General features: G+C 34.1%; 1 protein-coding gene across 1 annotated transcript in view; it reads right to left on the bottom strand.

Annotated features, from left to right (window-relative positions):
- Nucleotides 1–16160, bottom strand: part of LOC141363182 (protein NLRC3-like) — a 77047-nt gene that overhangs the window by 45580 nt on the left and 15307 nt on the right. Inside the window, exons 3-4 of the mRNA XM_073865774.1 lie at nt 14864–15037; nt 8001–8174 (exon numbers count right to left, since the gene is read on the bottom strand). Coding sequence (XP_073721875.1) covers nt 8001–8174; nt 14864–15037 — 348 coding nt within the window. The remainder of the gene's footprint in view (nt 1–8000; nt 8175–14863; nt 15038–16160) is intronic.

Raw genomic sequence — 16160 nt, 5'->3', positions numbered from 1 at the left:
GGAGCAATAGAAACCTCTGGTTTGTTATTTTATACTCCTTTTGTTATGTTAGACTCATTATTTTATTATTAAATACGCCAAGTGTTGCTTTAATGTAAAGTATTATAATCACTGATTTGGGAATATATGCATGACAGCTCTTAAATTGCATGTTTAACAAAATGATACATATATGGTTTTAACTAGTTTATTAAAGGAACACGCCCACATTTTGTGAATTTAGCTTATTCACCGTATCCCCCAGAGTTAGATAAGTCCATACATACCTTTCTCATCTCTGTGCGTGCTGTAACTCTGTCGGACACAGCCCCGCTAGCTTAGCTTAGCACAAAGACTGGAAGGGAATGGCTCCAGCTAGCAAACTGCTCCCAATCAGTGACAAAATAACGCAAACGGTTTTCTATTTATGTGTTGTGGTTTGTACAGTCACACCGTGTACAAATAACAAAGTCATATGAGGGACAGCCATCTTTTAACAGTATACATACTGGGAACTATATTCTCAGAAGGCGAAGCACTGCTAGTTGGGCGGAGTGATTTGCACAACTCTGACCGAACTCTCTGCTCCTCACCAGGGGGCTTCTCGGGTGCTGCGAGCAAATCACTCTAGCTCTGGGGGATACGGTGGATAAGCTAAATTCCCAAAATGTGGGCGTGTTCCTTTAAGAGTAGAGCAGAGATATTGATAAATGTATTAGATAGAATAAAGCATATATATTACGGTTTAAGGCATGATTTAAAGGCATGTCTTCATCAGAGAAAGTGCAGAAGAAGAACAACAAAGAGATTTTATTGTGTATATATATATATATATTAGGGCTGTCAAAATTAACGCGTTAATAACGCGTTAACGCAAATTCATTTTAACGCCACTAATTTTATTAACGGAGATTAACGCAACGCGCAATTTCTGTTTGACCCTTGGTCCAGCCCATAGTTGAATGAACAGAGACGCAGACAAATGTGACTCTCTCTAAATGAGTAAAAGGTTTTCATAGAAATAAGAACATTAAGCAAATTGTCTACCAAATCCAACGCTCTAAATGCTCGTTGGACATCTGATATGATCTTTATTTATACGTCTGAGAGGTGTAACGTTACCGTCCTCCTAATGCTTAATCTAATACAAAGATGCGTCTCAATTCATTTTGGTTTCGCTTTTATGCATGACTTAGAAAATAGACTGCAGGACTTGTTTGATGTTAAAAGAGTCATTAAGAGAGATAAAGTTCGGTACCTGATTAATGTTAAAGAGTTATTAAGAGCGACAAGACTCAAAAGCGATCCCCTCACGCTGACTGACTGATATCTGAAGCGCGTGCACACAGACGCGCGAGTGCGCGACCCGGATATATAGACATCTACACAAAATTACAGTTTTACAAATATCTGTTTTGATAAGAATTCACGCAGGTAGGCTCTATAATCTGTTATGTTTTAAGTAAATGTTTGGTTAACTGTTGGGTAAAACTATCTGATGTGTAACATTATATTAGATCACTTAGATTTTAAGCAGTCTGTCTCAATGTCAATCAAACAAAAGGAAAAAAAGTTGAACATACATTGATGATGTTTTTGCTTTGTGTGTGCTAAATCTATTAGTTTTACCAGTGATTTTAAGGTATTGATGTGGTAATATAATGTATGGATGTGGAAATTTTTGTGGTAATTTGACTCTTTCAACTTCAAACACGTGTAGTTCTGTCATATTTTGTTATATTTCAACAAATCATGCATTGTTCTATGTTTTAATAGAGAATGTCAAAATATGAACAACTATTTTTTTTTAAATTTGCTAATTCCGACTCAATTTGCCAGCACAGGTCACAAATGATGCAGCAGCAAACAAAAATGGAGAAAGAAAAATCTTCTGAAAGGAAAATTCATATACAAAACAATGGCTGGTGATTCTGTTAAAATGTAAACAGGCTGTTGTTAACATACATTTGCATAAAGCATCTATATATGTATATATGATTAGAATATTAAAAACCTGAAAAGTGTTAAATTAGGGTAAATTTAGAATGGATAAAAATGTGCGATTAATTTGCGATTAATCGCAGTTAACTCATGAAATCATGCGATTAATCTAGATTAATTTTTTTAATCTATTGACAGCCCTAATATATATATATATATATATATATATATATATATATATATATATATATATATATATATATATATATATATATATATATATATATATATATATATATATATATATATATATATATATATATATATATATATACAGGGAGTGCAGAATTATTAGGCAAGTTGTATTTTTGAGGATTACTTTTGTTATTGTACAACTACAGAGCTCTTGGTCAATTCAAAATGTTAACAAACCCTCAAACCTGAACATTTAAGTAGTAAAAGTGAAATTTTGGCTTTCTTAACAGAAAATTTCTATGTACACCATTATTAGGCAACTATTAGTGTGTAGAATTATTAGGCAACTAAATGAAAAAATTTTTTTACCATCTCACTTGTTTTTTTTCACCTGTTAAAGTGAGAATAATAAACAAACCCTACATTTACAAATAAACATGTAATAAAAAAATAAAAAAATATATAAACTCAGTGACCAATATAGCCACCCTTCTTTTCGATAACAGTCATAAGCCTTCCATTCACGGATTCAGTCAGTTTCTTGATCTGAACCAACATTTTGTGCAAAGGCAACCACAGCCTCCCAGACACTGTTCAGAGAGGTGTACGGTTTACCTTCACTGTAAATGTCCTGCTTAAGAAGGGATCAAAAGGTCTCAATAGGGTTTAAGTCAGGTGAAGAAGGGGGCCATGTCATTAGTTCTTCACCTTTAAAGCCTTTACTGGCCAGCGATGCAGTGGAGTACTTTGATGTATGTGATGGAGCCCTGTCTTACAAAATAATCAGTCTTCTTGAAAGATGCAAACTTTTTCCTGTACCACTGCTTGAAGAAAGTGTCTTCTACATTACAGGCAGGCAAGCACAGACAGGTATTATTAAAGATGAGCTTGTTGGACCTTTTTGGGTTGAAAATGGAAATAAAAAACAACTCTCAGACCTACTGCCAATTTTTAGAAGACACTTTCTTCAAGCAGTGGTACAGGAAAAAATCTGCATCTTTCAAGAATACTTTTTTATGCAAGACAACACTCCATCACATGCATCAAAGTAATCCACTGCATGGCTGGCCAGTAAAGGCTTTAAAGATGAAAAACTAATGACATGGCCCCTTCTTCACCTGACTTAAACCCTATTGAGAACTTTTGATCCCTTCTTAAGCAGGACATTTACAGTGAAGGTAAACCGTACACCTCTCTGAACAGTGTCTGGGAGGCTGTGGTTGCGTCTGCACAAAATGTTGGTTCAGATCAAGAAACTGACTGAATCCATGAATGGAAGGCTTGTGACTGTTATCGAAAAGAAGGGTGGCTATATTGGTCACTGAGTTTATATATTTTTTTATTTTTTATTGTTTTATTAATTTTTTTGTAAATGTAGAGTTTGTTTATTATTCTCACTTTAACAGGTGAAAAAAAACAAGTGAGATGATAAAATCTTTGTTTTTCATTTAGTTGCCTACACTGAAACAAAATGATTCATTGAATTTAATCAATTTTTTAAGGTAAGTGGTTGCAATCAATTTATTTAAGCTACATTTAAACAAAAGTTTTATATTTTATTTTACGTTACTAATCTTTTTTGTTTAAATGTAGCTTAAATAAATTGATTGCAACCACTTACCTTAAAAAAATTGATTAAATTCAATAATTCATTTTTTTCAGTGTAATAATTCTGCACACTAATAGTTGCCTAATAATGGTGTACATAGAAATATTCTCTTAAGAAAGCCAAAATTTCACTTTTACTACTTAAATGTTCAGGTTTGAGAGTTGTTAACATTTTGAATTGACCAAGAGATGTTAGGGGAATTCGCCAATAAATGTAAGGATCAAAGACGTGTCATGAAGCATTGAATATGATCCTAGAATTTGGCCTTGAAACCGTCCCTATAAATTGATGCTTCTGCAGAACTTATTCAGATCTGGACGTCGCAGCCAGCATCTCTGTTGTCTGACAGCCTGAAATCTTGTGTGCTCTAGACAGGATTTGTTAGACTCTGTATTTTTGTTTCATTACTTTTTATCTAATTTGGTATTTTTATTTCTTTTCTTTTTCTTTTTAATTTGGCAAAACTTGTAATCGCAAACAACTAAGTTGAATTAATACATTTTATAAAAGACAAGAAGTCGTCTGCTTTCGTGAACTTAGCTCAGATAATCAACTACAGGGAAGTCTTCTGACAATTATATGTGAGTATGATCTAATCTTAGAGTATTACTTTATTTAAGGTAATGTAATTGGTATACTTAGGGATATAGTTGCAGATTCGACTATCCTTGCCTACCCTGAATAGAAAGAATAGGCAAAAGGTACTAATTTTCGTACCATAAAACAAGATGCACCGGTTATGTAACTTAACCCTCAAACTCTCATCATTTTCTGTTTACACTACTGGCCCTTGGAGTCTATATGACCCCAAAATTGAAAGCATAATTGTAGCATAATCACACAGATGTCAAGATAATGAGCAAAATTCTGGCAAGAAGGTTGGAGGGACTCTTACCCAGTATAATACATCGAGATCAAAATGGATTCATTAAGGGCAGGCAAGGCTTCCATAATGTTAGAGCTCTGCTTAATATTTTATATCTTAAAAAGGGAAATTTTGATACGGCCGTTCTGTCTTTGGATGCCGAAAAGGCCTTCGACAGGGTGGAATGGCCCTATCTATTTGAGGTCCTGAATAGATTTGGATTTGGAGAATTTTTTGCAAATGGATTAAGATACTTTACACGCGTCCAATGGCCGAAGTACTGACTAATAGCATAGTTTCCAGGGCTTTTAATATTCAAAGGGGCACTCGTCAAGGATGCCCCCTGTCCCCTCTTCTTTTTGTCTTAGCAGTTGAGCCTCTTGCTATAACAATAAGGTCACACGGTAGCATACTAGGCATCAGATTAAACTCCATATATACATGTATCTCTTTGTATGCAGATGATGTACCTTTATATCTTACACATTTGGCCCAATCCATTCCTTCTCTAATACAACTTCTTTCAACTTTCGGTAACTTCTCTGGTTATAAAGTTAATCAGTCTAAGTCATGTATTCTCTTATTAAATAAGGATGATGGTCAGCTACCGGCTGTTACTCAATTCAATATAGTAGACTCCGTTACTTATTTAGGTATTAAAATCACAGCTAAAGTAGAGTGTATATCCTCAGAAAATTATCAACCCCTTTTAAATAATATTTCTCAGTTCATTGATAGATGGAAAAGTTTACCCATATCACTAATTGAACGCATAAATGCAATAAAAATGAGCATACTACCTAAAATACTATACTTCTTTCAAAATATCCCTCTATGTCCTCCACCCTCCTTCTTTACATCACTTCGAAAACTATTCAATGAATTTATCTGGAATAATAAAAGAGCTCGAGTTCGTTTGTCACTATTATACTTATCATATAATAGGGGTGGTCTCCAGTTTCCTAACATACAGTGGTATTATTGGGCAGCACAATTGAGATATCTTTTACATTACTTTTCTCCCGAACCCTGCCCATCTTGGTTGGACATTGAATCTTCCTTTATAAAATCAAAACTACCCTTTTACCTTTATCTTTATTCGACAGATCTCAAAACTCTCCATAAAGGCAAAGATATTGTATCTTTTAACCCTATTCTCATTAATACAATTAAATTACTTGGGTTGGACAAATACCTTATCATGTTTTACCCCAATAAGGGGAAATTAGAGTTTTAACCCAGCTAGATTAGATTCAGGATTTAAGATATGGCATGATAAAGGGCTGCAAAAAATTGAGGATTTTTATATTGGAAATGACTTGATGTCTTTTGCTGAGATCGTGGCACAGTTTAATATTCCCAAACAACAATTATTTAAATTCCTTCAATTTAGGAGCTATGTTTCTTTTCACCAAGGTACAAAGCTTACAAAACCTATTAAGACCCCACTTGAAATTTTACTATCAAAGTCACCGCAATCTAAAGGCTTAGTTTCAATGTTTTATAAACTATTAGTCATACTCTAAAGAATCTACAGAATCAAAATTGATCTCTTGGAGAGAAGATTTAAAAATTAACATTTCCTCAGATATATGGGAAAAAATATGTACAAAATCTCAAACACAAACTATTAACAGTAATCTTAAATTAATACAGTATAACTGGATTATGAGAACGTATTTTACTCCAGTTAGATTAAACAAAATTTGTCAGAACACTCCAGACACATGCATTAAATGCACATCTGAAAAAGGCACACTTTTACACTGCAAGTGGAGTTGTCCTAGGGTGCAGGAGTTTTGGAAAGATGTAGTTCTACTAATTTTTCAGATGATATCTGTTAATCTTCCAATGAATCCAGAAATTTTTATTTTGGGTATTTTTTCTGAAAATATTGTATGTTGTAGCAGCAGCACTTGACTTAAACTAATTGACATGTGAATACTTCAAGCAAAACGTTTAATAGCTATGTACTGGAAAAAAGTGGAAAGGCCATCTGTTGTACAGTGGATTAATAATGTCTTTTTGTTTTTCAATGGAAAAGATTACATATATTCTAAAAGGTAAATTGTCCCTATTTGAGGATATTTGGAAACCCTTTATATCCTTTATCTCAAACTCCAATTTTAGTAATGTAATGGGTGAGGTTAAAAGAGACAAAATATCTTGATTCTTAACGTATTTACACCCACATTATATTAGTAATCATTTAGCCAATTACTGTTTTTTCCCAAGTTACCCCTTTATATCTGCTTTCTGGTTGACTATTTTTAACTTCTTTCAACTCTTCTTGGTTTGATATTTGTATTGACCTGTGCCTTTTTTTCTTTATTTTTTTATTTTTATTTAATGTTATTTAGTGTCTTTCCTTTATTGTCATGTTATTTATTGTTATTATGTTAAAAGAGATCTAACTATTTCATTTAAAATATTTTTGAAATATACTGGGAGAATTTGTTAAATCTCAATAAAAAAATTTTCAAAAAAAAAAAAAAATTGACTGAATGTAAGTGTGTGTTTGTGCATGAGAGGGAGAGCATGTGTGTGTCTGTGTTTGTGTCTGTGAGAGAGAGAGTGTACTGTACATGTGTGAGTGCATTAGGTCACAACCCTTTTTTCTGCATGTGTGGCTGTTTTTCTTTGCCAAATTCTATAAAAATGCTCTCTGTAGCAGTCATACCTGTGTGTTTGTGTGTGTGTTTATGAGTGCGTGAGAGAGCGTGTAAGTGTTTGTGTGTGCGTGAGAGAGCGTGTGTGTTTGTGTTTATGTGTGCGTGAGAGAGCGTGTGTTTGTGTGTGCGTGAGAGAGCGTGTATGCGTGAGAGAGCGTGTGTGTGTGTGTGCGTGCATTAAGTCAGCCCTTTATATCTTATTTTCTTATAGCATTTCATTTTTATTTTCATTTGACCCCAAGGGAGAGATTAATAAAAACATTTTTACATAGCTTTAGAACAACTGAATCAAGCACAGTTTTTTGTGTATGTAAAGATAGATTATTTAGGAAAAGTCACAAATTTTTATATCTCTGAGATGAAGGGAACCTTTAAAACTAATGAAATGTAATTTGTGGTCATATAGACCCCAAGGACCTTTTGAGGGTTAAGTCAGTCAGGTGTGTAGGGGAAATCTACCAACACAACATCATTCATTTTAATTGGAGGAGAATACATTTTGTAATTTTAGGATCTCAGTTTTTATCTTCACCGGTTGTGATGTGGTGAAACACTGCAGTACTTTGATGATGTATCGATGTCTCATAATTATTCATGAGACTGCTGATGTATCTACTTACTGATCAGATCTCTCATTGACTTTATATATTCTTTACATTTTAGTGTGTGTTTATTTTTCATACAGTTTATGTTGAACTAAACCTCAGTACATGTGTGACTATCAGAGAGATGATCTTACTCCAGTTTCTCCAGTTTACAGTCAGGATTCTTCAGTACATCAGAGATCAGCTTCACTCCTGAATCTGTGAGATTATTAGCAGACAGATCCAGATGTGTCAGGTGTGATGGGTTTGATCTCAGAGCTGAAGTCAGAGCAACACAACCTTCATCTGTGATTTTACACTGACTCAAGCTGTAGAAAAGACAGACACACAGTTTGTTCACACACAGATCAAATCTACAGTGAGTTGAATTTGTTTCTCTTCTGTCATCATTTAGTGTTTATGGACATTTTCATTTTAGTTTCATTTATGTGTGTTTGTGTTTTACTGAAACACATCTGTGAGATTTAAAGTAAATTATCCGTTGATTCCTCCAATCAGACATTAAAACATTTTCTCTTACATTTCTCTTACTGTGGCTTTCAGTATAAGTTAAAATGTTGTGATGAATGTTAAAGGTACAATTTGTAAGATTTTGCAGTAAAATATCCAAACACCACTAGTCCGGTGTTATATGTCCAGCTGATAACTAACAATATCTCTAATGTTTTCAACTACTTGTAAATTATGAGAAAATTGCTGCCCTAAACAGTGACACGAGGCAGTGCAGTAACCTGTAAATGACGTTAATATCTACGTTACCCTTTGTCACCGCCTTTACTGATGTAAAAACCACATGACAACAGTGTCGTGGACAAATGCGGAAGTAATAGCATCTGTCGGGCCACTCGCTTTTTTATGGTAGGTTTGTTCATCTGGGCCCGTATGTATAAAACATCTCAAGTCATAGCTTAAGACTATTCTTAAGAGTATTTCTAAGTGTCAAAAAATTCTTAGTAAGGAGTAGGACCAGTTTGAGAATAGAAGACGTTTATAAAGAGGCCGAAAGCAACTTTCAGTAAAGTGTAAGACTCATTCTTAAGTGCTGACTTAGGTGCCGCAAACTGAGGACTACAATGATTTCAACACAAAATGGCCGCCCTTAAAGGAACACGCCCACATTTTGGGAATTTAGCTTATTCACCGTATCCCCCAGAGTTAGATAAGTCCATACATACCTCTCTCATCTCCGTGCGTGCTGTAACTCTGTCTGACGCAGCCCCCGCTAGCTTAGCTTAGCACAAAGACTGGAAGTGGGTGGCTTTAGCTAGCATACTGCTCCCAATAAGTGACAAAATAACGCGATCATTTTCCTATTTATGTGTTGTGATTTGTATAGTCAAACCGTGTACAAATAACAAGGTGATATGAGACACAGCGATCTTTTAACAGTATACATACTGAGAACTATATTCTCTGAAGACGAAGCACTGCCGCATGGGCGGAGTGATTTGCACAATTCTGACCGAACTCTCTGCTCCTCACCAGGGGCTTCTCGTGTGCTGCGAGCAGATCACTCCGCCCATGCGGCAGTGCTTCGTCTTCAGAGAATATAGTTCTCAGTATGTATACTGTTAAAAGATCGCTGTGTCTCATATCACCTTGTTATTTGTACACGGTTTGACTATACAAATCACAACACATAAATAGGAAAATGATCGCGTTATTTTGTCACTTACTGGGAGCAGTATGCTAGCTAAAGCCACCCACTTCCAGTCTTTGTGCTAAGCTAAGCTAGCGGGGCTGCGTCAGACAGAGTTACAGCACGCACGGAGATGAGAGAGGTATGTATGGACTTATCTAACTCTGGGGGATACGGTGAATAAGCTAAATTCCCAAAATGTGGGCGTGTTCCTTTAACCACTGAATCAGCCAATAGAAAGCCAGCAATGTTGTACAGTCACAGCAGCATGTGACACCATACATCATGAAGACATTACAATTATATTAGTATTTAAATATTTTAATTTATATTTGCTTCACGAAATGTTTAACAATATTACAAATAAGTACATGCATTTATTTTACACGATTTTGCACCATTTTGATTAAGTTTCAACATGTTAATGAAATATACAAACGTAATGCTATTTAAAAAATGAATCATTTTGATTTCACTCACAAGCTGTTTATAAAGAAAAGACTTAAGTTTGCAAACACTTAGATAAAAAATACTTTAATGATCAAGCCTGAACAAGATGATCAAGTTAAGTTGGATTTCTCCACTTAAACACAATTGTAATTTTTGCCATCTTTGTAACTTTCACCTTTGGCTTGCTCAATGCTAACATTGCTAACATTATGTTTTTGGTCAGGGTTGTATACTCTCTTAATATCACTTTACATGTAGTGATGTCACTGCAATCTTGTAGATACTTCACATTTTTATTGTAGATTTTTTTACATTTTATGGTATTTTATTTACCTATCATAAAATGTAAAAGCGGCTCTACTTAAAAACTTACTTCAATTGGTAACATCTAATATTTAAACATTTTTAACTTTAATTATTTCACTTAAGAAATTCACTGAGAAATTTAAATAAAAAAAAAACATAAAATTTTTTGCCATTATCAATAATTTGATCCAACTTTAACTTTTTACAGTGTATATTATTAAAATGTATATACCTTTTAAGTATATACCATTGCTGCCTTGATAATCCCATAAAAATTCTTGGTACTGTGCAAGCACTTGAATAAGTTTCACTAATATACATCTTATACTGTATATTATATTGTGTAATATAATATACATTGTATAAAAACCCTATACTCTTTATATTTCATGTTATATTAATTCATATCTACTGTCTATATACTACTGACATGTATTTATTGTACATTTTCTGCTCTGCAACAATGTAACAATACTTTTTTTTTCAAAAGTGCTATAGAAATACATTTGAATTAAAGTAATTCTAACAGATTCTTTGTTGTAAAGTGCATGATCCTCCGCCTCTCTGCTGCCCTCTTGTTACTCTTAACTAGGTTAAGAGACCTCTCCAGCTCTCTTAAATAATTTAGGAGCTGAGACCTAGTCTTAACACTTAGTAGGCTTTATAAATCAAACTTATTTTTAAGTCTAGGAATAAGAGTAAAATAACGTCATTCTTAGAATTTTGACACAGTTAAGACTAAAATTTTACTCTGAGCGGCTTTATACATATGGGCCCTGAACACTTAATTATGTGCTGTGTTAATAAACCATCGTATTGGACTAATACTGTAACATTTATGACTAATAATAATCATCCCTATGCCCTATTCCCTTCGAAGATCAGAACACTTGTATAAACTCTATTTATTTATTTATTTATTTATTTATTTATTTATTTATTTGTATAAACATGTATAAACTCTAGAGAAAGATGCACAATTGTCTCATAGTGTGGCCAATTCAAATACACTTGGCGCATAGAGCAATGAAATACACACGTCAGTTTCTCTTTATTTGAATCTACTGTGTGATATCCCCTTCCTGAAGTGCCCTTCAAGGGCGCTAAAACGCCATTTGGAATTCACCTCGCTTTCCGCATGAACTTGACTGTGCATCCCATCTCAAAGGCCGATAAAACAGCTGGAGTACTAATAAAAACATCAGTAAATTAATAGGTTTCAGCAATTCTTCTGAAGCAATGTTACCATTAGCTTTCTTTGGTAAAATAAGCTACCTTCAAAGCAAGTGTAATTGTGGCATTCACATGCTTCTCTGGGCCCGTATGTATAAAGCCGCTCAGTGTAAAATTTTAGTCTTAACTGTGTCAAAATTCTAAGAATGACGTCATTTTACTCTTATTCCTAGACTTAAGAATACGATTGGTTTATAAAGCCTCCTAAGTGTTAAGACTAGGTCTCAGCTCCTAAATTATTTAAGAGAGCTGGAGAGGTCTTTTAACCTAGTTAAGAGTAACAAGAGGGCAGCAGAGAGGCAGAGGATCATGCACTTTACAACAAAAAATTTGTTAGAATTACTTTAATTCAAATGTATTTCTATAGCACTTTTGAAAAAAATTATTGTTGCAGAGCAGAAAATGTACAATAAATACACATTAGTAGTATATAGACAGTAGATAACATTATGAAATATAAAGAGTATAGGGTTTTCATACAATGTATATTATATTACACAATATAATATGCAGGATAAGATGTATATTTGTGAAACTTATTCAAGTGCTTGCACAGCACCAAGATTTTTTTATGGGATTATCAAGACAGCAATGGTATATACTTAAATGTATATAAATTTGCATAATGTACACTGTAAAAAGTTAAAGTTGGATCAAATTATTGATATTGCTTAAAATGTAATGTTTTTTTTCAACATAAATTTCTCAGTTTAAGTGAAATAATGAAAGTTAAAAATGTTTAATTAAATATTAGGTGTTACCAATTGAAGTAAGTTTTTTAAGTAGAGCCGCTTTTGGTTTCACAGTTAATGATAGGTAAATAAAATACCATAAAATGTAAATAAAATCTACAATAGCATTATCAACATCAAATATTGAGAAGTATCTACAAGATTGCAGTGACACTATTACATACAAAGTGATATTAATGGAGTATACAACCCTGACCCAAAACATAATGTTAGCAATGTTAGCAGTGAGCAAGCCAAAGGTGAAAGTGACGAAGATGGCAAAAATTAAAACTTTGTTTAAGTGGAGAAGTCCAACTTAACTTGATCATTTTGTTCAGGCTTGATCATCAAAGTTTTTTTTTTATCTAAGTGTTTGCAAACTTTAGTCTTTCCTTATAAACAGCTTGTCAGTGAAATCAAAATAATGTGATTCATCATCTTAATTTTTTAATAGTATTACGTTATTTCATTAACATGTTAAAAACTTAATCAAGATGGTGCAAAATCGTGTAAAATAAATGAATGTACTTTGTAATATTGTTTAACATTTCTTGAAGCAAATTTAAATTAAAATATTTAAATACTAATATAATTGTAAGGTCTTCATGATTCATTAATGTATGGTGTCATTATGCTGCTGTGAATGTACCGTTGCCAGCTTTCAATTGGCTGATTCAGAGGTTAAGGGTGGCCATTTTAGGTTGAAATCATTGTACTGTAGTCCTCAGTTTACAGCACTTAAGTCAGCACTTAAGAATGAGTCTTACACTTTACTGAAAGTTGCTTTCAGCTTCTTTATAAACGTCTCCTACTCTCAGACTGCTCCTACTCCTTACTAAGAATTTTTTGACACTTAAGTTATACCTTAAGACTATTCTTAAGAGCATTTCTGGGAAGTTTTATACCTACGGGCCCTGATCTCACTTTCCAAAAATTGTTATTATAAGTAAGAATGTACAAATAACACTGAGACTTACGTTCTTACATAGATGTGTTGTATTTGTATTATTAGGGAATTTCAGGTAGAGATTTTTTCACCCTCTTAACTTATTTAAAACACAGCATATTTTAAACGAAAATATATTTGGCAAAGACGTTCATTACTAGATTACTTTAGTTTTTAAAGTTATTATTACATATTTCCATTTCTTGAATAAAAATAATTTTTAAAAATGTTTTATTATTATTCTTAACGAAAAACTCAAAACCAATAAAACAGTACAATGACAAACTCGCTAAATAGCTTGTTTATTAATAAAAGAAATTCGACGGATGGTATCTGCCTTCTTACACAAATAAATTAAAGACTTAATTTTGCATTACTACGAATGCTTAGTATTTGTTAATTTTTATTTTATTATAACAGAACAACAATAAATTACTAAAATTACTCGCTTATATAAAGGAGAAGGTTTAACATAAACTAATAGACGGAAAACATTTTACCTGCCTCATAACATAAACTTTCACATTTACGTTGATGTTGTAAGTCAGAAAAATTATTTACAGCGAGTGCAGTATAAGGACGGTTTCACATTTGGTGCCATTGCCTGGTCCGAACCCGAGTTCGATTTCTCCCCCCTCCCCCATGCCCCCCATGGACTGTGTTCACATATTATTTTTGCATCCGAACCGCGGTACACTTGCATCATCAAGCTGCAGCCGGCGCGTTCTCATGTTGCTTGGCAACCGTTGTAAACGAGAAGACGACAAGTGTGATTTTGACTAACTGCAAGCAGAGAGATGATTACTGAATGCCTCCGCAAAAATTGACGTCGGCGGACAGACCGTTGTCATTGAAACGACTTTAGTATGTTTGCGGCAGACAGACGAAAGTGCGTTTCTGTATTATTTCTTGGAAAACAAAACCAAAGGTTTAAAAAAATAAGAACAAAACTCAAGCAAGCATTCTATTCATTTTGTTGTCAAGGTAAGTGCACGCACACAAACACACACGTCTGTTTTGGTGGGACATTCCATATAATACGTAATTAACAATGGTTCACTTCCGCGATTTGGTACGATTGCGCTCACATTAGCAGCGAACCGATCTGGAGTTCACATGAAACGAACCCCAGACCACCCTTTTTAAGCGGACTCGAGTACGTTTCGCGGGTGCGCACCCGAGTTCGGAAGACAGCGTTCACATCATCCAAATGTACCGAACTCTGATGTCAATCGAACCCGGGTGCGCACCAAAAGTGCTAATGTGAAAACGCCCTAATTTAACTATCATCATGTGCCGGGCTGGTGTCATTATATTTTTTTCAGACCGCAGAGAAGTACTAAATTGTCGCAGTTTTAATGATGTACAGAACGTAACGCCTCAGAAAATCCGATTTATATCTGATTTATTTCCACATATGAATGAGGCCTGAAACGGAGCTCAAAATATCCGAATGTATGCGGTTTTTCCTGTTTACACTGCCACAGAAAACATCCGATCTGTGTCACATATAAGCAAAAAATCGGAATTAGGTCACATTTCACTGACAGTGTAAACGAGGCCCAAGTGAAACTTTGGTTATCAAGAGATTGAATTAAAATCCTATAAACCCATTGCAGATGTTATGGTCTCTATATAGTCTCACTATGATCTATATGTGATTTCTGTCTGAGCATTAGATCACAATCTTACTTCAGTATCTTCAGTTTACAGTCAGGATTCTTCAGTACATCAGAGATCAGCTTCACTCCTGAATCTGTGAGATTATTAACAAACAGATTCAGTTCTCTCAGGTGTGATGGGTTTGATCTCAGAGCTGAAGTCAGAGCAACACAATCTTCATCTGTGATATTACAATCACTCAACCTGTAGAGAAGAGAGACACAGTTTGTTCACACACAGATCAAATCTACATCTGTAATGGATTTAGAAATCCACCTGCCACTGTGACTTTTTACCAGCCATTTTTTTTGCCTGAATAGTCTTTATTGTATTAATTAAATATAATAATTTTTTAGAGCTACAAAAGTGATTTTGTCTTTGTCATTAATGTTAATCAAACAACCTATGTATCACTGATTCGCATTGGCTACCCGCCAATGTGGCTGGTAGATTGACAGTGTTACCCGCAAATTGCAAAATGTGCCCGCAGTTGTCGTGTGGTTGGGTGTTAATTTCAGGCCCTGACTGTCACATCTTAACATATATCAGTGCCATTATTTTGTCTGAAAATGAACACCAGTACTGTTTTTGAGATGTATATTGTAAAAACTACGTAAATATCCTAATATAACTAAGGCCTACACTCTTAAGAAAAATGGTTCTTCAAAGGTTCTTAAACGATGACAACGAAAGGTTCTATATAGAACTATATCTTACTGAAGAACCCTTTTGTGCTGAAATGGTTCTTTGTCTTGGCAAAAGGGTTTCTCTAATTCCCGCCTTTTTGATTTTTAATTTAGTCAGTTAATTTAAAGCTGCTGATTAGTTTCACCTGTAAAAGCCCCGAATCAACATTCCTGCTGAACCGCCTGAAGACTAACAACACAAACAGTTAAAAGAGTAAAATAATTATCATTTACTGTTAAAAACATTTAGAAAATTACAGTTTTGTGTGTTCTTTTTGTACTTTATTTCTTTTATAACAAATACTTTATACTGTAAGGTTTATTCATTTTATAACCGGTACACTTCATACTGTTTTAAAGGGGACATATCATGAAAATCAGACTTTTTCATGTTTAAGTGCTATAATTGTGTCCTGTCCCCAGTGCTTCTATCAACCTAGAAAATGTGAAAAAGATCAACCCAGTAACTTAGTTTTGGTAAACCATTCTCTGCAAGCATGTGAAAAAATATCTCATTAAAATTTGTCTCTCTTTGTGATGTCAGAAGGGGATCTCATTATAATAATACCACCCCTTAATCTGCACTCCACGGCACTGCCATTTAGTGCAGAGATCAGCTCATTTGCATTTTAAAGGACACA

The sequence above is a fragment of the Misgurnus anguillicaudatus genome, unplaced genomic scaffold (genome assembly GCF_027580225.2).
Source record: "Misgurnus anguillicaudatus unplaced genomic scaffold, ASM2758022v2 HiC_scaffold_33, whole genome shotgun sequence".
Lineage (NCBI taxonomy): Eukaryota > Metazoa > Chordata > Actinopteri > Cypriniformes > Cobitidae > Misgurnus > Misgurnus anguillicaudatus.
Note: the sequence above shows the minus strand (reverse complement) of the source record. Positions and strands in the feature narration are given on the sequence as shown.